At 41.0% G+C, this 25,226-nt stretch overlaps 1 protein-coding gene across 3 annotated transcripts in view; it reads left to right on the top strand.

The window, feature by feature from the left end:
- The window catches only part of RUBCNL (rubicon like autophagy enhancer), a 45,400-nt gene that overhangs the window by 15,934 nt on the left and 4,240 nt on the right, over nt 1–25,226 (top strand). For 2 of the 3 annotated variants that reach the window (XM_063102430.1, XM_063102432.1), the window contains exons 3-12: nt 5,697–6,351; nt 9,441–9,523; nt 9,988–10,198; nt 13,434–13,535; nt 14,023–14,083; nt 14,820–14,952; nt 16,104–16,249; nt 18,309–18,373; nt 24,257–24,495; nt 24,957–25,018. In XM_063102430.1, the coding sequence (XP_062958500.1) occupies nt 5,817–6,351; nt 9,441–9,523; nt 9,988–10,198; nt 13,434–13,535; nt 14,023–14,083; nt 14,820–14,952; nt 16,104–16,249; nt 18,309–18,373; nt 24,257–24,495; nt 24,957–25,018 (1,637 nt within the window). In that variant the 5' untranslated portion in view covers nt 5,697–5,816. The remainder of the gene's footprint in view (nt 1–5,696; nt 6,352–9,440; nt 9,524–9,987; nt 10,199–13,433; nt 13,536–14,022; nt 14,084–14,819; nt 14,953–16,103; nt 16,250–18,308; nt 18,374–24,256; nt 24,496–24,956; nt 25,019–25,226) is intronic. The other variant, XM_063102431.1, reaches the window with a different exon arrangement.

Genomic DNA, 25,226 nt, shown 5'->3' with positions numbered 1-25,226 from the left:
GAAAAGATAAATAAAATTGACAAACCATTAGCATGGCTAACAAAAAAAAGAAGAGAGAAGACTCAAATAACAAAAATTAGAAATGAAAAAGGCGATATTACAACTGATTCATCGGAAATACAAGGAATCATTCGAGACTACTATAAACAACTATACGCCAACAAATTTGAAAATCTGGAGGAAATGGATAAATTTCTGGACACACACAAGCTCCCAAAACTGAACCGTGAAGACGTAGAAAATTTGAACAGACCAATAACAATAAAGGAGATTGAAGCTGTTATCAGAAGGCTCCCAACAAAGAAAAGCCCAGGACCAGATGGATTCACAGCAGAATTTTACCAAACATTCAAAGAGGAATTGACACCGATTCTTTACAAACTATTCCAAAAGATTGAAACGGACGCAAATCTCCCAAACTCATTCTATGAAGCAAACATCATCCTGATACCAAAACCAGGTAAAGATATAACCAAAAAAGAAAACTACAGGCCGATATCCTTGATGAATATAGATGCAAAAATCCTCACTAAAATACTAGCAAACAGAATACAGCAACACATACGAAAAATTATTCATCACGATCAAGTGGGATTCATCCCAGGGATGCAAGGTTGGTTCAACATACGCAAATCAATAAATGTGATACACCATATTAATAAACTCAAACACAAGGACCATATGATCATCTCTATAGATGCTGAAAAAGCATTTGATAAAGTTCAGCACTCATTCATGACAAAGACCCTCTATAAGTTAGGTATAGAGGGAAAGTATCTCAACATAATTAAAGCCATATATGCCAAACCCACTGCCAATATCATCCTGAATGGAGAAAAGCTGAAAGCTTTTCCTTTAAGAACAGGCACTAGACAAGGGTGCCCACTCTCACCACTCCTATTCAACATAGTGTTGGAAGTACTAGCCAGAGCAATCAGAGAAGAGAAGGAAATAAAGGGCATCCAGATTGGAAAAGATGAAGTCAAACTGTCCCTGTTTGCAGATGACATGATCCTATATATCGAACAGCCTAAAACCTCTACAAAAAAACTGTTGGAATTGATAAATGATTTCAGCACAGTAGCAGGATACAAAATCAACACACAAAAATCAGTAGCATTTCTTTTCTCCAATAGTGAACATGCAGAAGGAGAAATCAAGAAAGCCTGCCCATTTACAATAGCCACCAAAAAAATAAAATACTTAGGAATTGAGTTAACCAAGGAGGTGAAAAATCTCTATAATGAGAACTACAAACCACTGCTGAGAGAAATTAGAGAGGATACAAGAAGATGGAAAGATATTCCATGCTCTTGGATTGGAAGAATCAACATAGTGAAAATGTCCATACTACCCAAAGTGATATACAAATTCAATGCTATCCCCATCAAAATTCCAAAGACATTTTTCTCAGAAATGGAAAAAACTATTCAGACATTTATATGGAACAATAAAAGACCACGAATAGCCAAAGCAATGCTGAGCAAAAAAAATAAAGCTGGAGGCATAACACTACCTGACTTTAAGCTATACTACAAAGCTATAATAACCAAAACAGTATGGTACTGGCATAAAAACAGACACACTGACCAATGGAATAGAATAGAGAATCCAGAAATCAACCCACACACTTACTGCCATCTGATCTTTGACAAAGGCACCAAGCCTATTCACTGGGGAAGGGACTGCCTCTTCAGCAAATGGTGCTGGGATAACTGGATATTCATATGCAGGAGAATGAAACTAGATCCATACCTCTCACCGTATACTAAAATCAACTCAAAATGGATTAAGGATTTAAATATACACCCTGAGACAATAAAACTTCTTAAAGAAAACATAGGGGAAACACTTCAGGAAATAGGACTGGGCACAGACTTCATGAATATGACCCCAAAAGCACGGGCAACCAAAGGAAAAATAAACAAATGGGATTATATCAAACTAAAAAGCTTCTGCACAGCAAAAGAAACAATTAAAAGAGTTAAAAGACAACCAACAGAGTGGGAGAAAATATTTGCAAAATATACATCTGACAAAGGATTAATATCCAGAATATATAAGGAACTCAAACAACTTTACAAGAAGAAAACAAGCAACCCAATTAAAAAATGGGCAAAAGAGCTAAGTAGGCATTTCTCTAAGGAAGATATCCAAATGGCCAACAGACATATGAAAAAATGCTCAACATCACTCAGCATCCGGGAAATGCAAATCAAAACCACATTGAGATACCATCTAACCCCAGTTAGGATGGCTAAAATCCAAAAGACTATGAACGATAAATGCTGGCGAGGCTGCGGAGAAAAAGGAACTCTCATACATTGTTGGTGGGACTGCAAAATGGTGCAGCCTCTATGGAAAATGGTATGGAGGTTCCTTAAACAATTGCAAATAGATCTACCATACGACCCAGCCATCCCACTGTTGGGAATATACCCAGAGGAATGGAAATCATCAAGTCGAAGGTATACCTGTTCCCCAATGTTCATCGCAGCACTCTTTACAATAGCCAAGAGTTGGAACCAGCCCAAATGCCCATCATCAGATGAGTGGATACGGAAAATGTGGTACATCTACACAATGGAATACTACTCAGCTATAAAAACGAATGAAATACTGCCATTTGCAACAACATGGATGGACCTTGAGAGAATTATATTAAGTGAAACAAGTCAGGCACAGAAAGAGAAATACCACATGTTCTCACTTATTGGAGGGAGCTAAACATTAATATATAAATTCACACACACACATACACACACACACACACAAATCGGGGGGGGGAGGGAAGAAGATATAACAACCACAATTACTTGAAGTTGATACAACAAGCAAACAGAAAGGACATTGTTGGGGGGGAGGGGGGGGAGGGAGAAGGGAGGGAGGTTTTGGTGATGGGGAGCATTAATCAGCTACAATGTATATCGACAAAATAAAATTAAAAAAAAAAAAAAAAAAAAAAAAAAAAAAAAAAAAAAAAGAGTGGTAGTTAGGAAAGAGTTCTTTGAGGAAGTAATTTATAAACCACGGCATACATAACGGGAGAGAGCCAGATGTGTGTTCAGTTGGGGAAAGAGCATTTCAGGCAGAGGGAACCTAAAATAGCACCCCTAGGGTGAGAAAGAGCTTATAGGGCTCAAGAGCTTGCTGTGTTCTTGATTGGGTCTTATGGAGACTGGATGAAGATAAGTGAGAAAGGTCTACAAGGACAGGATCATCAGGCCTTCAGAACAAGGTAAGGAGTTTGGATTTTATCCCAGATTTTATGGGAAGCCATTGGGGGATTTTGATCTCTGTATTAGTCCATTCTGTTGCTTATAACAAAATACACAGAACCGAGTAATTGGTAGAGAAAATAAAATTTATTGCTTACAGTTTTGGAGGCTAGGAAGTCCATGGTCCGCAGAACCCACATAGTGAGGGTCTTGGTGAAAGTGCTGCAGGGTATCACATTGCAAGATGGCAGAGGAGAGACAGTAACCTCCTCAGTCACTCTCTTTTCAAAGTCTTCAGAACCATGCCCCTGACCAACATTATTAATCCATTCACTACCGCATGGTCCTACAGTCCACTCCTCTCTTCAAGGCTCCACCTTTCAATTACCCTAGTAGGATTTCCTACCCTCTTAACAGTCACAGTAAGGACTAAGTTTCTAATACATAAAACTCACAATTCAAGCTTCAGTGAGTTTTAGGGGGACATAATTCAATCCACTACAATCTCTCTGAATACCTGTTCGTGATGGATGGGTAAGAGTAGAAGCAGGGAAACCCATTGGAAGCTGTGGCTGGCTGTCCAGGTGGGAGAAGATAAAGACTCAGACCAGGGTGGTAGCTCTAGCTACAAACTTGCTAATGGATTAAAGGTGGAAAGGTGGGGAAAGATAGGATCAGAGATGACTCCTAAGTTTTAGGCTTTAGCAACTGAGAGATGTGTTTCCTGAGATGGGGAAAAGCAGAGGAGGAGCAGATTCGGGGGAAAATCAGTGTCTGTTTTGGACATATCAGGTTGTGATTCCTACTGGATAAATGTCAGTAGTAAGATGAGCTAGCCTGGAGTTCAGGGGGAGGTCAGGAATAGAGATGTACATGTGGGAGTTATCTAGGTACACTGCGATGATATTTAGCTCTGGAATTGCCTCCAAAGACTCGCATTCACCACTGTGCATGGGCTATGCCACCCCTTGTTCAGGGTAAACTTGCCAAGACAGACTGCTTGCGTCTTTCCCTTGCTAGACTTGGTTTTGCTGTTGAAGGTTTCTTTTAGTTTCTCAATGCAAAAGACAGTGGGAAGATAGCAAAAAGAAACATTTGCTGGGCGTGTAATTATGGTGATAAGAGTGCTTCTCGTTTATGTAGCTTTCAGCATTTTAGTCATCACCTCATTTACTAAAGCTAAAATCTGAGCTTAAAAGTGAGTGGGCCATTTTAAAGATGGATTCTAGATTCACAGTGTGTTCCTTAAATACTATAAACCAATAATAAATTTATATTGATATTATAATATAAACATTAAAGCTAATGTAAGTTACATGAAGGAACGTTTTTAGTACTACTGACCTTCCTGTTTTTTTTTTGGGGGGGGCAGGTTGGCGCTGGCAGGTGTGGGGATCGGAACCCTTGACGTTGGTGTTACCAGCACCACACTTTCCCAAGTGAACTAACCAGCCAGCACCCCCACTGACTCCCACCTTGTTTTATATACCACTTGCCTACTTTGTTGAAATATAAGAACTAAATAGAACTTAAAAAAATATGAAAATGTGTCTTTACTTCCAGATAGTATTCCCATTCTGGATTTAACATTTAATTTTATCGGAATAATTTTTATATATGAATGCTTTCCATTATTTATTTATTTATTTATTTTAATTTATCGATATACAATGTAGTTGATTTTTCTGTCCCTTTACCAATTCCTCTTCCCTCCCTCAACCCCCTTCCCCCATCAACATCATATCTGTTCACTTGTCTTAACAAGTTCGGTAAATTGTTGTGTTTGTGTCTTCTCCCCCCCCCATTTATATGTTTGTATATTTATTTATTTATTTATTTTTAGCTCCCACAAATAGGTGAGAACATGTGGTATTTCTCTTTCTGTGCCTGGCTTATTTCACTTATAATTTTCTCTAAGTCCATCCGTGATGCAGTGAATGGTAGTATTTCATTCTTTTTTATAGCAGAGTAGTATTCCATGGTGTAGATATACCACAGTTTACTCATCCGAGGATGGACATTTGGGCTGCTTCCAACTCTTGGCTATTGTAAATAGCGCCGCACTAAACATGGGTGTACAGGTATCCCTTTGGCATGATGATTTCCATTCCTCTGGTACTCTGGTACCCAGCAGTGGAATAGCTGGATCATCTGGTAGATCTGAATGTTTTACATTTTTATGTGATTTATCAGTTGATCCTTTGGGCCTTCTTCAATTATTTTTATGCTTTTATGTTTCCTATCCCAATGTCAAGCCCCCTAGGTTTGCTGCTAGTTCTATGGCCCCTAGTTTTATGCTGCTAGTTTTATGGCTTCTTATAAATAGTTTTATTTATTTTTTGACTTGTAAATCTGAGTGGGATTTACTGTGTTGAATAAAGTTTAAACTTTTAAATTTTGTTTGTTTTTTTCTCCTCAAAATAATGTGGAGTCACAACTATTGAACCCTTATTTATTATGAATGATTCTTGCTCACAGCAGAAAAGCTCTTCAGCCCCCTAGCTGACCATGTGTTGAGTTCAAGGCCCTAATCAAGTAGTACAACAACCATCAGAGAACTGTTTTGAGTGGATTCACATCAGCCCCAAGCCTGGAAAGATGGTGTCACAGTCTACGGGCCGGCAGGATTCCCCTGTGAACCCCTGGAAAGGGATCAGCGATGACTTTGGCAATATTGAGGTTTCTTCCAGCCTCCTGGACACTGACCACCCCCCTTGCCAATTAGACATCAGGCTCACAAGGCACAAAGCTGCCTGGTTTAACACCCAGTGCGTGCAGCAACAGCTGCAGGAGTTGCCCCTGCAGGTGCCAACAGTGGGGGACAACAGGAACCACCTGGTGGCAGATGCCGCCTCTCCCTTGGGCTTTTCACTGTCATCACTTGGCAATTCCCTGGCAGAGACATCATTGTCTGAGGATACCGTGGACTCCATTGGCAGCGCCTCTGCCCATGGCTCAAGTAAAAAGACTTGCGACTTCTCTTTGACCTCAACAGAAAACCAGGTGCTGCTCTCAGGATGCTCTCATCAGGTGTCTCTGCCTACAGGCTGTAAGAGTTCTGCCACTTCTCCACATCCTGAGGTTGACAGTGCTTTTTTCAAGCCTTCCCACCTGACAGCATCTGCTGATAAAGGTAACTTTAGTCAATGACTTCCCTCATTCCTCTCTGTTTACAAACCTGCTTTGCCTAGGTCAGAAGCCTGCCTTGTTATCTTCCCCATGACAGAAAAGTTCATGGTTTCCACTTTGACCAGAAGCCAGTGCATTCGCTCGTGTAATATTGTCATCAGCCCAGCCACCTGGGTGGTTACAACAGGGGAAATCAAATATTTGCTTTCTTCTTAACTGTAGAAAATGTCATCATTTTAGCTCAACATGGTTGGTAATCAATACCATGTGCCATCTTTGAGCTGGTTTCTGCCTTCAGGAACTTACAGCTCATTAAATAGTGTGTAAGCAAGAGCATCAGAAGTACTCATTTCAGTGTGGGTAGTGGAAGGTGCTGCGAGACAGAGGGCTCCATCTCACATCAGTTCCCACGTAGGTGATGAACTCAATTCACCTGTTATATTCACTGTCCATGAGAAAACAGAAGGATTTAAAAACAATAACTACAATTCCCCCTCAAGAATGTACAAAACCTCTTTTTATTAAAACAAAGGGTCTCATTGCTAAGAGGTGATATACCTGTTCCTAAAATACCAGAATTCCCCAAATGAGATAATTTATGTTTGTGTGGATGCCACTCAAGAGTCCATAAATAAGCTGTTATAATTTGTGGTATGATTATTTTTAAATATTCGTTATGTTATAGTCTTGCTTTACATAATGTATACATATATACACCCTTGACCTTGGTGCTACCAGCACCATGCTCTCCCAAGTAAGTTAATCAGCCAGCCACCATTATTTATATTTCTATTAGAAGCAGTTCAAATAGTCAGTGAAGTTTTTTCTTTCAAAACCATTTTAAAAGCTGTCTGCTTGCCTATTTGTCTACGTATTTATTTATTTCTCATTAGCACGAACTTGTCTTCCCCCTTACCTAAATTATAGGGTTTATTTGTTCTATTGGAAACATTTGAACAAAGATGTTTACAATCTTTTTTTTTTTTTTGGTGGTTGGCCAGTATGGGGATGCAAACCCTTGACCTTGATGTTATAACACCACTCTCTAACCAGGATTACAATCATTAATACATTATTCACAGTTTAAGAATAGCAGATTTTGGGCAATCTTTCAATGACTAATTTTGAGACAAGAACAAAATTCAAGCAAAATGACATTTTTTTTTTTTTTTTTTTTTTGCTCATGTGCTTGGATAGTTCTCAAGATAAAGAATGATTTGCTAATTTAGTGCTGGATGAGTAAGAGATTAGTCTCCCACTAGATTGTCTCACAGAGGAAAGCCCTCTTTCCCACAGACCACCACCACAGCAACAAGTTATAAACTGAAGATGATCTTTGGGGCCTATATCCCTGCATGAAATTTTTTGTTGTATCACTGTACAGGAAGTAGTTCTGAAACTTAAAATTATCCTCTAGCTTTGTCTCTTTCCCAGAAAGTTATCAGGTACCACAGATCCTTTTGTCCAGAGACAAGGATTCCTAGCAATCCTTCTCAATGCTTTTAAAAACCACTCAGTGTTTTGGGAAGATCTCTTAAACTTGGTAAGGGAATTCATTCCACGGAATTAAGGAAAAGAAGTCCTGAGTGATCTAGTTTTTTTCTTTCTTTGGTGTGGGGGCAGCAATGAGAATAGGCATCGTCCACTAAGACATGGATTTTCCTATGATTGCCGCAGAAGGGTTTCATCTTTCCTATGATTTTCCTATGAGTGCCACAGAAGGGTTTTATCTTTCCTATGATTTTCCCATGATAGCAGCAGAAGGGTTTCATCTTCTAGAAAATGCAATAGAGGAAAGATCACGTGAGCCTGTAAGCATTTCCTGAGGATGTAGGAAATAATTCCACGGTTCCTTTTGTTTGCATAGGATCTACACATTCACAAAGCACTTTCACATTTCTTGTCTCCTTAATATCCTAATAGGCAATTATCCCTATTTAAGAGATGAGAAATTTTTTGTTTTGATTTTTTGGTGGCTGGCTGGTATAGGGATCCAAACCCTTGACCTTGGTGTTATCAGCACAACTGTGGGATGAAGAAATTTTGACACAGAGGCGTGGCTGGTGAACGGACAGCTGGAACTGGAATCCACTCTGTCTGATTCTCTGTGATTTTTTTTCTCTGTACTCAAGGTCTGTGAACTATGACCTGCAGGCCAAATCCTGTCAGCTTCCTGTTTTTATAAATGAAGTTCTGTTTTTATAGCTGCTTTCTCATTACAGTGGCAGAATGAAGTAGATGCAACACATACTGTATGGCACTCAAATCCTACAACATTTACCCCCTAGTCCTTTACAGAAAAAGTTTGCCAGCCCAGATGGCTTCTGACGCTAAGAGGTCCACAGTTTTCCATGCAACAGCCACTTTTCTGAACTTGAGGCAAGGGATTTAAGTGCAACTCTGTTACCCTGAGAGCTGTATAACCACCAGCACATTGGCAGCATTTTATTCTAATTTAGCAGGTTGGGACAACTCAGCTCTTAATAGTGCTTACAGAAATTTTTGCTTTAAATTCTGCAATAAAAAGCCTCATGGCAGAAATAATGGTTTTGATGGTGGTCATTGCTAGTAATGGAGTGGGTAAGGGTGCAGGAATGGATGGTTCAGCAGCACATACCTTCTAAAGTTTCTCTTCGTTTTGACTGGAGGAAGACTATTTTAGAGAAGCAGTGCTGACTTTTTTCAGATAGATTTTGTTTCTTTTAAAAGTTTTGGGTCAATTGCAATGAATTGGAGAAGTGATCCCGTAATTCTTATGGCCCTGCTTCCGGACTGTTTTTTCTCGCTCTTCCCCATCTCCTGTTCATGTTTCCCATGATCCTCATTGGTTTCTTCCACTCCAGTGGCTCTCCCATGCCTTCTCTGTGGATATCTCCCAGTGACTCCAATAGTCCGTCCTAGCAATGATCATCATTAAGGTACTGTCTGCAAGACCTCCCATTGGAACGTCTTTCTTCTGTCATCCTAATTTATTCTGGAATTGTGCTGGTTTTTTATTACAATATTTAAAAGCTGCTCCTTAGAATTGTTTTGTTTTCCTAGATAATCTTTGAACTGCCTTTTCTCCAATTTTAACAATTGCTATATTGGCAGGTTCTGTTCAAGTCAATAGAAGAGCCACTTCTTTGAACAACTTCTCACCAGAGGCATTCGTGCTGCCTGTCGATGTAGAAAAGGTGAACACTATCTTTTTCTTCTTCTTTTTAACCACAGACAGTCTTAATCCCTTAGTGCTGATTTAAATCTGAAAATGTCACCCTGATGAGGCATAGCATATAGGTTCCATTTCAGCATTGAGTTGGTAGAGACTGCCAAGAGCACTAAGCTGAGCAGGGTTCCAAGGCAGTGTCCACCCTCAGCTGGACAGTTCTCCATGATTGATGAATGGTGTCTGCCATTGGGCCACCACCGACCTAGGCTTTGATATCACAAGAAATTCAACTCGGGATGTTTGTTTGTTTCCTGAGGTAAATCTATGTCTCTGGACGATGTGGGCTATAAGTAATATAGTGACCTGTGATAACTCAGTTAAATTAACATATATATTTATATGCATTAACTCCCCTTACATGAACCTTCTTGAAAAAACATTGATTATGCTTGTGAGTATTTTAACTGATTTTTTTTTTTTTTCATGCAGGAAAATGCCCACTTCTATGTGGCAGATATGATTATAGGGGCAATGGAGAAAATGAAGTGTGACATCCTGAGCCAACAGCATGCAGAGAGCTGGAGGAAGGAAGAAGCCAGCGGGTCACTTGGGACTGATCAAACTGACTCTGAAGTGACCTTTTATACCAACATAAAGCAAGAACCTGGGTCTTCCACTTCTTCCGACAGTGGCTATGATGGCAAGTTGGGCAGAGAGGAGGAAGCTTTGTGCTGCGTTGTCCACCTCCACCTCCTCTCTGCTGTCGGTCCTGAAGTGTATCTTGAAATCCTTTTTCTAAAACTTCCTGAGTCATCTGCGTAACTCAGGGGATGGTTTTCTTGGGACTGGTTATCAGGCTCCATCCAGCAGTCAAACCTCGCATTTTGCTTTGGGTTTTTGCCTTGGGCTTCATCCTGCTTTTCTTTTTGGTAGCGCTGATGGCTCTGCTCTTACTGTCACACGGCATTCTCTTAGCTCTTCCCACGTGTTCTTTCCCTTTCCAAGTAGTCCTTTTTCATCCGTTCAACAAACAGTGAGCCTGGGACGTGCCAGGTGTTGGGAACCTTCAGTACGCAGGATGTGCATCTAACCTGCAGGAACTCACACACCAGAGCAGAGGCCAGGGACACAGTGTAACAGGGGTGAGGACCCTGCATGGTGGGTCACAGGACAGGAGCAGCTCATTCTGGGACCCAGGAAGTTCTTCCCAGAGGGAATGACAGCTGACATCACGGTTTGCCACTTTCTTATCATTTCCTAAAGGCAAGTCCTGCTTTTGGTCGTTTATTCTTTTTTTCTGATTCACTTCCTGGTAGATTTTATCCACCATACACCCTCCGCTATTGCCTCTCAGTTGATGTCTCCTGAATCTGTGGCTGCATTCTAGCACCTCTCTTCCAAGCGCTTGTTCCACATGACTGGGACTCGGTGAACTTGTCCACCTGCTTGGCCCCCAGGACCTCTAACTTAACACTTCATTTCTGGGTGGCTTAAAACACTTCATTTTCTCCATTGCTGATGTAATCATATCTGCAATGTAAAAGTGGGTGTAGTTAAACTCTGACTTAGCATGTCTAAACTAGTCATCTCACTGTCCTTCCCTCACAACCCCCTTTCTTCCAGAAAAAAAGATTGAAAACTAAAGCATGCTTTTCCTCTTGACTTCCTTCACCTCGAATTTTAATCAGGAATGTTCAGTAATGAGGGAAGAACTAACTCCATATGGAGAACTCCATATGGGGGTGAAGAACTCACTCCAGGCATAATGCCTGGAACAAAATAAGTATACAGTAAATATTTGTTGAAGGCATTAACTAGCTCAAGTTCAAGGAGATTTTTTTAAGGATATAGAACATACATATTGAACTCAGTGGTGGGAAATACAGCTGGAGCACATAAGAACTGACCAGTATGGACACAGTGCCGGCATCTGTCATTTCTGGGGCTTTGTGGTCTCCCATCTCTTTCCCAGGTGCAATTGCTTCACTCTCCTTTTCTGCAGCCTGAACTCTTCTACCCATCCCAGCTTCTGGTTTCAGCTCTACTGGCTCCCTGACTGCTCACCCAGGTCCTCACAGCTCAACAACTCAGTCTCGTGGAACCCTCAGTACTGATTCCCAGGGCTGAGCACCTGATTGGGATCCACAACTGGTCAGGCAGCTGTGGCCAGGGGAGCTGGGGAATGTGATATGACCATCATCCCCTCTGAGGCTACTAGAACTGAGGAAATGAATGTGGGTGGAAAAGAAGTGATTCGTATTTTAGTACTTTGGGCTTCATCTTTGACTCTTTCTTCCTTATTCCTATGCCCCTGTCCCCTGTTTCTAGTTAGTAAAGGAATCAGTCCTTATCTTCCATTCGTTTCTCATTCCTACCTTTTACCTGGCCAGTCATTCTGTAAGAACTGCATTTAGTCCTCAGTGCATATTTGCTGCCTTTAATTTTCTCTCTTTGCTTTCAGCCTCTTTCCCCTGGCTCATCCTGCACACATCTGTCTTACTAGAACAGAACTTTTCACCCTCGCAAATGGCCTGCTGAGTTTGTTCCACATTTTATCCTGGAATTTTTAGCTTTGTGGGATCCAGCTTCTCCCTGATTTTCCAGCAGGCATTTCCTGCCATTTCCCTCTGTTGTGCATTGGCCTTTAGTTAAACTAGACTACTTAAAGTTGCTGACAGACATTTCTCATAAGCTGCTTCCTCGATCCCTTTGCTTTAGGGAAGCTCCTCTGGAATGTGGGTTCCCTTAGTAATTGCTCATTACGCTCTCCTTTTTCCCATCCTTTAAAAGCAATCTCCTGCCATCAGTACCGTAATATGCTCCCTGATTTGTATCCCAGGGCAGGAGCACCGTTCATGTGGAATAAAACACAGTTGTGCTCTGAATGCTCCACTGTTGTTTGTGCACGTGGCCGCCCCTGGGGTTGTGCCATGCAGAACCCTGGCTGGGACTTCTCAAGGCATGTAGCGTGCAACTGCATTTTCTCGTGGTTAAGTGTGTCAGTGTCTCAGCTCCCTCGTGAGATCTTAAACTCTTGGATAGATGAGAAATTGTCTTGTTTGTATTTGCATCTAGCATAGTTCCTTGTATAACAAATGTAAATATTTGTTAAATGATTGGATGGAAACTGATATTTAGCTGAAACTTTAAAAAACTATGAGGGTAATTTTAAAAGTTTGTGGACGAATAGAATTAAAGAATAATATGAATTTTTCCATGAACTTTTTGAAGTACCCTTGTATATGAATATGTTAAATGAAACTTAAGAATATTTTTACCCTTCAAATAAAAATACTTATTTTTTGCTAAGTATCTTTCTCTATCTCCCTTTTTTTTTTTTTTTTTTTGGCAGCTGGCCAGTATAGAGATCCAAACCCTTGACCTTGGTGTTAGAACACCACAATCTAACCAACTGAGCTAACTGGCCAGCTCCAAATTGCTCTCTTTTATGACACCAGTTGTATTGGATTTAGGGCCTAATCCAGTATGACCTCCTCTTAACTTGGTTTATCTGCAAAGACCCTATTTCCAAAGTAGATCATATTCACAGGTTCTGGAGGGGCATGAATTTTTAGGAGGCAGTATTCAACCCAGTATAATATCTATGTCTCCTATACTCTTTGCATCACTATAAAGCTGAGATTGTTTTTTTCTGTTTCACTTTTTAAAACTTTGTATTACTGAAATTTTCAAACATACTTAGGCAGATTACTATTATGAGCACCCATAGACTTGTGAGCCCGTTTCACTTAATCATAGTGAATATAAGAACACAAAAATAGCTCCCTGCATTTTTTAATTCTTGAAGCTGAATTTTTAAATTCTTTTGAAATAATCTCTGAGCCTTTTTTATTCCCACTTTCTATTTGGTTGGGTGTTGCAGCTTGTGCAGTCTTTCTTCCTGTTGGTGAAAACCCCCTCTCTTCTTTTTCTAGGTTGTGCTGTGTTGCAGGTCTGCCCGGTGGCTGAAACACCTGCTTGCTATGATGTGATGAGAGAGGCCTGCAAATGTGACTTTGATGAATTTGTTATTTTAGGTGAGATTTGGAAACTCAACTGATATGACTACTTGGCCCCTCCCCTCTGCGTACACATACAAACATGCGTCACACACGATACCGCGTTACAGTGGCATTCAAAGAAACTTCTTCCAAGATCAGATGATGCCCCAATATAAAAAATAACATGTTCTTCTTGTTTCAAATGTCTTGATAGCTAACCTCTCATCTCACTTGTAGAACTGAATGAAAAAGCAGATATTCATTATGGCCTGATATCTACTTGGCCTGACATATATTTCAGTGAAATTTCAGATGAAATCCCATCTTTGGTCATTATCTGTAATCTTATAATTGAAACTCAGAAGAAGAAAAAAGAAAAAGAAACTCAGAACTTGAAGCATGGAGATGCTGAATAATTGGTTCTTTCTGAGATGCAGGGAGATATTTTTGTGTTCTTGTAAAATTGACTATGACCAAGTGAAACAGACTGAAAGACCTCACTACTTTTTTTATTTTCCCACAGAACCTGGAGAGTTTAACAATATCACAGAAACCTGTGGATGTTCCTGCAGCTCCTCTAAGAGGTATCTGTTTATCTGTGCATCTGCACATAGACCTCGGGGCTATCTGAGGCACGGTGAACACTGGGCCTCTGATACCTTGGGCCAAGTTTAGCCAGTTACAATGATCAGAATTACCACCTAGAAATGAAACAATCACCCCCAAAGTTTCTACAGTGTTTTATAATGTATAAAAGGGTTTTGTATACATTCTTATTTAATCCTCATGGATAGGCTGGGCAGGTTGTATGTATGTATGCATGTACTTGTATATTTTTCTTTTCTTCTTTTGTTTTTCTTTTATTTTTCTTTGGTGGCTGGCCAGTACAGAGATCAAACCTGGACTTAGGTGTTATCAGCACCATGCTCTAACTAGCTGAGCTAACCAGCCAGTCCTGTATGTATTTTTAAACCTCGTGTTATAGACATAGATACTGAAACGCCTGCAGGATATGCCTCAGGACAGAATGCTGTTAAATAGCAGAAGTAGGGCTTGATCTCAGGTCTGCTCACTCTAAATCCAGTGCTCTTTTCACCACACCTCCAAGTTTGGTACCTTCGATAAATGAAAGATGCTGTATTTGTTGAGCATGGAGGCATTGTGTGGCGTAGGATACCTGGTGAGTGAGTGGCTCGTGGTCTCACACAACGGCCTCCTCTGAGTTTTGGGGGTGGGAAGAACAGTTAGAGACCTGCGGAAGCCCCTGAGCATACTCTTCATGAATATAGTTTTCCAGTGTTTGCATCTCTTACGTTTCAGTGTCACTTACAAGCCAGACTTCAATTCCGCTGAGCTATTAGCCAAAGAGTTGTACCGAGTATTCCGGAAATGCTGGATGTTGTCAGTAGTTGATTATCAGCTGGCGGGTTCTCTGAATGCAGCTGGCTCAGTAGTAAGTATCAAAATAAGTTGACCTTGCATTTAAATTTCCTAAATTCTCATTTTGCCTGCCCCATTCCCTTCAAACATGTATGTTTCCTTGTATGGTCACTGGGTGCTAGAGGAGACTCAAAATGAATGACAAAACTGGCATGTATTGAGTGCTCATTCACATCTTAATCCTTATAAGTATCCCAGTACGTAGATGTTATTGCTATTTTTATTTTAAAGTGATGGACCCAGACCCTCAACAGGGCTAGTGGGAGTCATGCCCCAGGTGGCCTTTTTGAAAGTACACGCTGATTCCCTTGTAGAACAGCTGCCCTCTGAGAGCATGCAGCCCACTGGGGTAGAGAACTTTGTGACAAGGGCTAAAATAGGGGTAGGAAGAAAGCACCCTGGAAGTGCTGGGCAGAGTGTTTACTTTCATCAGGGGAACATGGGAAGGCTGACTGGAGATCTCAGAACTTGACCTAAGTATTAGGCCGGGCAGAACTGTGGCAGTTGGGAACGTGGGGAAGGACATTCTTGGCAGAGGACAGCTGGGGCGAAAGTGGAGGTGCCTGGTGTGCCACTGAGCACAGTGACTCGGTGTGGTTGGACAGTACATGTTGTTCTGTATCTATCTGTGTGTGGAGGGTCGATCTTTGTGGGGAATAAGGCTCAAACGATAGTGGCCAAATTGTGGAGGACTTAGAATTCGAATTTGTGGAGTTTTGATTTTAAATGACAACAGGAAAGTATAAGGTTCAGAGGGGAGCCACTAAACATTTATAAACAAGGGAATGGAGCTGTTTCTGGGTTAGATTGAAGACAACAGGGTTGCACTGGCAGCATCTGTAAGTCTGTTGACTAAGGAGGGTGAGGCTTCTGCTATTCATAAAAGTATTCCAGGTCAAAATGACCTACTTTCAGTAAGTTCAAAGTGGAAAGAAATAAACTAAAAATACTTAGAAAAGTGCTCTCAGCTGGGTGCTAGTTGAAGCAATTTTTCCACTGCTGGCTTTAGAGGCATAGAGGACTCTTAACCATGTCGTTTAGTCCAGTTGAAAGCAGTTTCATGGTAAGTTTTAATGTTGGAAACACATTCAAATGTTATTGTTATTTAAATTCTTAAAGTATGCTTATTTAAGTTGTTTCTAAATCCTTTTATGTATTATGCAGGTTGTAGATGAAGAACGTGTCCGAAGAGACTTTGAGTCTAGCATGGACGTAGTACAGGAAATTAAATTTAAGTCTAGGATCAGAGGAACTGAAGACTGGGCGCCCCCTAGATTTCAAATCATATTTGACGTTCATCCACCACTCAAGTAAGTGCGGGCTGCTGCTTGGGCCTCCAAGGCATTTAAAACAAGGGTGACAGGTCCCACCTGACTCTTTATGGAAGTAGGTGAAGGAAAAAAGTAATACACAGAGGGACACAGGAAATTTTGTTTTAGGAAAAGGAAAGTTGGGTGTATTTTTCTGGCTTAGCTTTCTTGGCACCTTGTTTGTCATGGGCTTTTGGGGGCTCTGTAAGTTGAGAATTTAACTATGCATTCCTAATTATGAATATCACGTAGCAACTGAAAATAACCTTAAAGGGGATTTTTTTAAGTTGCTAGGATTAAAACTTAAAAATCATATACAATAATTTAAAAAGACAGGACCACTCTGTTTTCTAGTGCATTCAGTGTGAAGTAAAAATGAATGAATAAATTTTCTTTTTTTTTTTTTTAAATGATGACCGGTAAGGGGATCTTAACCCTTGACTTGGTGTTGTCGGCACCATGCTCTCCCAAGTGAGCTATCTGACCATCCCTATATAGGGATCTGAACCTGTGGCCTTGGTATTATCAGCACCATACTCTCTCAAGTGAGCCACGGACCAGCCCAGAATGAATAAATTTTAAAAAGAGGAAAATTTAATCCTGAAGAGATCTCCTATAATTAAGAAATATAATAGAATGTAAATAAAAACATCTTTGTTCTCTGAGAAGTAACAAAATTCCTAAAAGATAAAAACAACTGATACAAAAAAAAAGCCATATATATGTGTATGTGTGTGTGTATATATATATATATATATTTTTTTTTTAAGTGGTAGTGTAATTGTAATTTACTCTGAAAGTATATGACAGAGTATACACAAAAAATTTTTAACCAAGTATGGTCATGTACTGCATAATAATGTTTAGGTCAACAAGAGACTGCATATATGATGGTGGACCCGTAAGACTATGATGGAGATGAAAAATTCTTATGGCCTAGCAATTCGTCATAGCTGTTATGACATCATAGTGCAATGCAATACTCACATGCTTATGTTACAAACGCCTACAGTATTCAGTACAGGAACATGCTGTACAGGTTTGTAGCCTTGGAGCAGTAGGTTACACCATACAGCCTAGGTGTGTAGTAGACTGTACCATCCAGGTTTGTGTAAGTACCCTCTATGATGTTTGCACAACATCAGCTAACAATGCATTTCTCAGAATGTATCCCCGTGGTTAAATGATGCATAACTATACAATTTTTTCATTCCTATTGGTTTGTATTTAATTCAGTGTGCCAAGAGTTAGGAAGGGACTAGTGAGGGTTGCTGACTGTGCCCCATGCAGGTGTCTCATAGACTATATCTTTCTTTGTCTGTTTCTTTCAAGAGACTGCCAAGAAGGTCCCTGGGGCTGCTTGGGCAGAAGAGCTCCATCTCTACGTTTTGTGAGGGGTCACTTGCCTAAGCATAGGCTGTCTTTTCTCTAGGGTTTCCCCGTGCTAAGACACATGAGCAGGGATTCAGCATATTTTTACCTTGGCCATTTTTGCTGACTCTGAACTAATTTTATAACTTTCTTTATGTTTCCAAATCACATGTAAACTCATGGCACAAGCAGTTGGATAGTTAATGCTTCAGTGGAATATCTCTCACCACAAACATTTGATAGCTTTGTCTTCCGTTACCTCTTATTCATCTAAATTTCCTTGGCCCCGTATGTGAATTTCGCAAGCACAAGATCTTTTGGCATCTGGTCTGCCTGAACTGTCCTCCATGTACAATGTGTCTCTAGTGATTCTATCTCTCTGGAGATGGAATCTTATGTGGAGGCAGTAAGAAGTCTCTAAAGACCCCTTGGTGGAGTAGTTATTTGTGACACTGACGTTTGCTTTGGTTTTAACAGAGACCTTTAAAGCATTCTAGCTTTAAAAGAACCAAAGATTTCAACTAGAAAACTGTATTGAACAAATGTATTTCTTTCCCAAATTAAAAAAAGTGACAAAATTAAGACCCCACGCCAGAAAAGTATCATGATGTCAATTTCTTTTCCAATCAATGAAAAATGTTCCATTGATCTTCTCTGAAACAGAATCATTATTATTTTCTATACTCAGGAGAGAGATCGTGGTGGCAGCCCAGAATTTTTTCTGCGCTGGCTGTGGAACTCCAGTAGAGCCTAGTAAGTATGGATAATGGATTGGCTGCTTATTATGGGATGACAGGGTGAAGAATGGCAATAATGGGCAGCACGTTGTTTTTCTGAGAGACGCCTTTGAGAAGTTGTCGTAAGAGCTTTGTGGAAGTTGCCCTCTCCTTCATCAAGAGGGCATTGTGACCTATGAGGCTATGTGACCAAGCCTCCTAGTTCTCTCCCCTTTGCATACTCAGTTCCAGCCACATGGCCTCCCTGCTGGCCCTTGAAGATGCCAGGCTCACCTTCAGGTGAGGGGTGACTCAGGGTTTGCATCTGTGGCTTTTCCTTCCCCAGAGCCCTCCCTGCAAACATCCCCAGGGCTGGTTCTCTTACTTCTTCACATCTTCACTCAAAAGTCACGAGGTCTTCCCTGGCTGCCCTATCCAAAATGCTCACCTCACCACACTCCTGGCCACAAACATATACATGTATGCTTGATATTACCCATGCTTATTTTTTATTCTTAGCTTGTTCTTCCTAAAATACTCTTTGATATTTTACTGATTTATCTTTTTATTATCTGTCTCCCTCATTAGATTGCAAGTTCTATGGGGCAGATATGTTGTCTGTTGTATTCACTACTTTATTCCTGGCACATAGTTGGTCCTCAAAGATACCAGTTTAGTGAATGAATGGCGGGCGTATCAAGGATCTGGCCATGCTTCTGAGAGAATTTGAGGAAGTGGCTTGAAGGGATCATTTCTAGGCCATCTGAGGCCTGGAAAATCAGGCTTTCCCCAGTGAGTAACGCAAGTTGCCCACTTGAGACTGGGAATTGTTTATTCTGCTGTCAGGGTGTTATAAGGGCCATGAGAAAAGTTCCCCTTCACCCCCTGAAGGTTTGCTGAAAAATCACCTGACAAAATGTAGGTTAATAGGAGAAAAGGCATAACAAATTTATCTGATTATAGTTTTGCGTGACATGGGAGCCTTCAGAATGAAGACCCAAAGATACAGGGAAAACCCTCTCATTTTTACATTTAGGTTCTGTGAAGCAGGGACAGCTGTGTAGAAATGTAACTGGATAAAAACGTACGATCTAGAGCTAATAGACTGAGGGGAGAAACCCAGTGAGGCCTGTCCAGATTCTTCTTGGCCTCTCTGTGTAGTTTCTTCCTTTTGGGTAGAGGGCAGGACCCCTCCTGAAATGAGGGGTCTTACCACCTACAACAAGACAAGGTAGGCCAGAGAATTTCTTTATGGATGGCTCCAAGACAGAAAGGCAGTGGGAATACTAGAGTATAATTTTAGTCTATGGTTGGCTTTGGGAAAAGGGGGTTGTGGTTTCTATGACCACCTTGGGGAAGAGGGATTCTACTTTCTGTGGCTTGCCTCAAGGGAGAATGAGGCTGAGAGACAGGAGGGCAGGAGAAGGTCAAAGAAAAACTTTGCTATTGAGGCTGCTTCTGAGGCCTTCACTTTGGGGTATCACTTTCTGCCCCAGCAGTGTCTGTAGAAGTGACTGTGGAAGGAAAAGAGATATGGTGGAAAGAGTTCCCTTGGCCTTTGATAGGCAGTCTTTGAAGGAATTTGAGGAGCTCCAGTTCGAGAGAGAAAAATAGAAAGCAGAAGTCTATCTGGGCTTCCTCTACCACATTAGATGATAATGCCCGACAAACATTGCAGTTGTATCTAATTTTCTTTAAATGACTCATTTCCCCAGTTAGTCTAGCAGGGAACCATGTGATTGGTTAACCACTGTATCCTGGTGCCTTGGTAAATATTGAATGCCTGAGTCAGAAACTACAGAAACATGACTATGGTTCCACCAATTTTTTAAGTACTTCCCTAAGTTTATTCAGATGTGGAGATATGTCTGCACTGTTGGTACAGTGGTGAATTTTACAAACAGGGTCCTGCCCTTATGGAGCTGGCTTGCTGTCTTGTAGGGAAAACATAATCATCAGCCAAGTAAGTAAATAGTAATAAGGGTGACATATGTAACAAAAGAGAAAGTCAAGAGCACTATGGGATTTGCAGCAGGAGAACTTAATCTGGGCTTGGGGACTAGGAGTGAGAGGTTTCATAAGGAAGTGATTGACTCCACAAGAGGGGAGTGTGTTCATCACGTGCAAAGGGACTGTGGCAATTGTAGTCCCATGTGTCTGGAAAGTAAGAGGAGAAAATGTGCCATAGAAGTAGCAGAGCACAGATTGTAGACAGCATTATCAACCATGTAAATAATTTTGGGCTTTTCCTGACAACTTCCTCTCACTCTTAGGATAAATTTTTTTTTAAAACTTTTTATTTTGAGCTAATTTTAGACTTGCAGAAGAGTTGCAAAAATAGTACAGAGAGTTCCCATATCCTTTAATGTCAACCCAACTTCCCCCTAATGTCAACATCTTAAAAAATCATAGTATAATTATTACATCTGAGAAATTAGCATTGGCTCCTATTAACTAAACTACAGACTTTATTCAGATTTCACCAGGTGTTCCACTAATGTCCTTTATCTATTCCAGAATCCAATCCAGAATTCCAATTGAATATAGTTGTCATGTTTTTTTAGTCTTCTTCAATCTCACACACATTGAACGTGACATCTCACCCTTTACCACTTCATGTGCTTCTAAATGAGGACATTAAAGTTACCACATCAAAAAAATTAACGCAATTCCCTAATGTCTACTACTGGTCAATTTTCATTATTCTGAAGATTTTATTTTTCCATCCAGGTTCCAATCAAGTTTCATACTTTGCATTTAGTTATTGTTTCTCTTTAGTTAGCTGTATTCTAGAATTGCAGTATCCAATATGGCAGCCACTAATCCATATGGCTATTTAAAATTAATTTAAATTAATTTAAATTAAAAATTCAGTTTGTCAATCACACCAGCTACATTTCAGGTGCTCAATAGCCACAGGTAACTCATGTCCTCTCCTGTATTAGACAGCACAGAACATTTCCATTCTCAAAGAAACTTCTAGAACATTTTTCTCCAATTTTTTTCCATGACATTGGCTTATTATCAGATGAGAACAGCTGTGGTTTAGAGCAGGATTTCCCAACTTCAGTACTACTGGCTTTGTTATTAGAGGTGTATGGGGGGGGTGTTCTGTGAATTGTAGGATGCTTATCAGCATCACTAGATGCCAGTGGCATCCCCAGTAGTGACAACTGAAAATGTCTCCACATGTTTCCAAATGTCCCTTGGGAGGGCAAAATTACCCCTGGCTGAGAACCATTGGTTTAGGATGCTTTGTTTTGTTCTGTTGTAATGAAAGGACTTAGGAAACCAAAAGAGGGTGACAGAATCTATTCTGTATTGATAGTATAACAGTATGTATTCAAGGAGGTTTGATGAATAAGTGAATGGATATGGAGATGTTAGGATTGCAGATGATAGGGAAAGGTCAAGTATATGAAGGAAATTTTTTGGCTTCTGTCCTTTTTCTTCTCACCTTGCTAAGTTTGATCAGGAATGTAGAGTACAGGGGCCAGGGTATACCTTTTCATGGTTTATTTAGTGCCATGTTTTTTGTTTGTCTTTTGCATTTTTGTGCCTCCCCCTATCTTTTTTTCCCATGTAAAATGGTCCCCAAGCATAGGATTGAAGTGCTATCTAGTGTTTCTAAGCACAAGAAGGCTATATTTACCTTATGGAGAAAATGTGTGTATTTGATAAACTTCATTCAGGCATGAGTTATAACGGTGTTGGCCCTGAATTCAGTGTTATAGATCAACAAAATATGTTAAATAAGCTTTAACAGAAACACACATAAAACAAGGTTATATATTGATCAGTTGTGGAAAATGTTACCAGAGGCTTGCAGGTACCTAACCCTGTATTTCTCCAGGAGCAATGGTTCAGTGTTGGGTAATTAAGTGGTCATGGTACCTTTATAGAATGAAACTACCTCAAATAGTGAGAGTCAACTGTATTTATTTGTTTGCTTTTAAAAATCAACTGCAAGTGTGACCTGGGCCTGAGGGATCACTTGGGCACGTGCAAAGGCATTGGCTCCTCTTTCTTTCCCTCTATCAAATGCAGCAGAGGAGGAGTGGGCTGTGATGGCTAAAAGCTGGAGCTGCTGCGGTCCAGGCTTGGGTGGGATTTCTGCTTGCCTACTTATTGTTGTGTTTCCCTGCACCTTGCTCAACTTCACTGTCTTGTGTTTTCATCAGTGACATGGGAGAAATAATAGTTCCTACCTCATTGAGTTTCAAGCATCAAATAACATAGTATGAGGGCACTTCAAAAGGTTCATGGAAAGATTTGTATCATCTTTTAATTCTGTTTTTCTATTAACTTTTTGAAATAGTTTTACACATGTAAAACATTTAACCAAATATTCAATAGAGATTTGCTCCTGTGATCACTCAGGCCTTGTTCATTCTTTAAGCCATTATTTGGAAACTATATTCTGAATCTGCATTGTGCTAGGTACTGTAGTAGCTGCTTTCCCATTCATTATTTCATGGATTTTTACAATATATATCAGCTAATATTTGTATTATGGCTTATGATATTATAATTACAGAAAGACACACGAGTCAAACCATGAATGATAAGTATCAGACTTGGTTCATGTTAGACCCTAGTGTTGAGGGCATACAGGAGACTTCAACTGAATTGTTTTCTTCCTTAAACTGAGTGGTGAGTGCATAGATATTTGTCACATTAGTCTCTGTACCTTTTGTTTGTCAATGTATCTTATTAGAGATATTGCCAAAAGCAATAGATGTTCATTTTAACATATTAAAAAATGCAAAGAGCAATTCTTTCCTTTCTTTCCTTCACCGTCCAGAAATATTCATTGTCTACTTTTTTGGTGGGCATCTAGACTGTGTATGTATCTTTTTTAAAAACAAAATTGAGATCACATTATACATATCTGTAACTGGATGTCCACTTCCCATGCTCTTCCATGTACTTAATAGGCTCTATGGTACTTCACATTGAGTGCACTATACTTATTTAGCAAGTTGCCCTTTGATGGGCATTTTGGTTGCCACCCTCCCTCCCCTCATTTATAATGAAGAGGTGCTGTAATAAACACCTCTTTAATCTGTGCGCCTGTCAGCATTTCCATCTGAGGGAGTTACAGAAGTAGGATTACTGCTGCACATGTAGGAGTCAAAGTGGTCACAGAAATGTCTTCTTAACATCAGCACAAGGAGTGAGTGCTCACCTCTCTACACCTCACCAGCTCTGGATCTTCCAAATTTGTGACAATCTGAGGCAAAACAGAGTATCGCACTGTTTTAATATGCATTTCTTTGATTATTACTGAGATTGAGTGTTTTTCACGTCTTGCTGGTTATCTGCATTTCTTCTCTCCACGTATTGCCTATTCTGTCCTTTGTGCATGCTTGTATTCTTTTCCCTCAGTGGAACTCTTCCGGATGCTACTTCCTGACACTGTACCTGTACTGCTTTGTAATTTACAAAGCACTCTTCCTACCTGCAGTATCACTCCATCTAGTCCTGAGTTGCTTTTGGTGGTGTCGGGACACTTAGCCTGCAGAAATTCCCACCTGCCCTCAGTTTTCCTGCTGGTGAGAGGTGGGGTCTGGACTGCCAGCCAGATTTCCAGACCCTAAATCAAATGTTTTTTGATTTTTGCTACACCGTGGTTTGCAATGCGCATCCTCCAAAACCAGGAGTATTTTGAGAGGGCTCTGTTTTCCCAACATTTGTGCCACCAAAGCAAAGCTCATGAAATGGCCACAGTTTAAGTCCCCAAGTCTCTGCTGGAGCTTCCCCACTTGTCATGAGTTCGCGCGTGGCTTTACCATCAGGAAGCAGTCGCTGAGCCTTTGATCCCTGCGGGGGGCCTCGGGGGTGGGGGTGGACCAGGCTAGACTTTCAGCGTGGTGTGCAGTGCTCAGCCCCGCTGTCCTCGCCCCGCTGTGCCCGGCAGAGTTTGTGAAGCGGCTCCGGTACTGCGAGTACCTGGGGAAGTACTTCTGCGACTGCTGCCACTCGTACGCCGAGTCCTGCGTCCCTGCGCGGATCCTGATGATGTGGGACTTCAGGAAGTACTACGTCAGCAACTTCTCCAAGCAGCTGCTGGACGGCATATGGCACCAGCCTATTTTCAACTTGCTGAGCATCAGCCAAAGCCTCTATGCGAAAGCCAAGGAGCTGGCCAGAGTGAAGGTGAGCGGCTGCCTCCGGCAGGAAGCCCGCGCGGCTGTTGGCAGTGTCCCGCGGCAGGAAATGCATGTCACCCTAGGTCAGGGCCTCCACAGACAGACCCCCTGGAGAGGCAGTTGTACGTGAATTGAATGGAGCCTAAGCTTCCGGGCCTCTCGCCTGTACGAGCTCTTTGCAAGGCTCCATACTGCATTTTGCATTTATAACAGCTTTGCGTGTTTCGTGAAGAAGTCCCCCCAAGTGGTGTCAGCTTCCGCCTCCACAAAACCTGGATCCATCCGGGACCCTCTGTGGGTGAGTGGACTCAGTTGTGAACGCCTGCCATGTAGGCTGTTTGCTGTAAAAGCTTGTTTTACACAGGTGTAGCATGGCAAGGTTAGAAATATCATTTGAATTTGGCTTGCACATTACTGGTGTCATTTATCATATTTAACTTTCCCCCCTCATTTGGTTTCTCACATTAGGAAGTCCAGGAGCAGCTTTTTCATATCAAGAAGCTGTTGAAGACCTGCAGGTTTGCTGACAGGTACTGTCCTTGGCTGGGACAGTCTGCTTCCCCCGTCTCTTCTGCTCATCCTCTGAGTGCCACCTGGTTCCGGCTCCCCTACTACACACGAGTAATTTCCTCATGGCTGTCCTTAGGAATGCAGACCACCTCTTTTCAAAATCACTAGTGGTTTACTTAATTTGTTAAGAATGGACCAGTGCAAGAATGAAACAACTCTAGCCAGTAA

The sequence above is a fragment of the Cynocephalus volans genome, chromosome 7 (genome assembly GCF_027409185.1).
Source record: "Cynocephalus volans isolate mCynVol1 chromosome 7, mCynVol1.pri, whole genome shotgun sequence".
Classification (NCBI taxonomy): Eukaryota; Metazoa; Chordata; class Mammalia; order Dermoptera; family Cynocephalidae; genus Cynocephalus; species Cynocephalus volans.
This window is presented reverse-complemented; position numbering and strand designations above follow the sequence as displayed.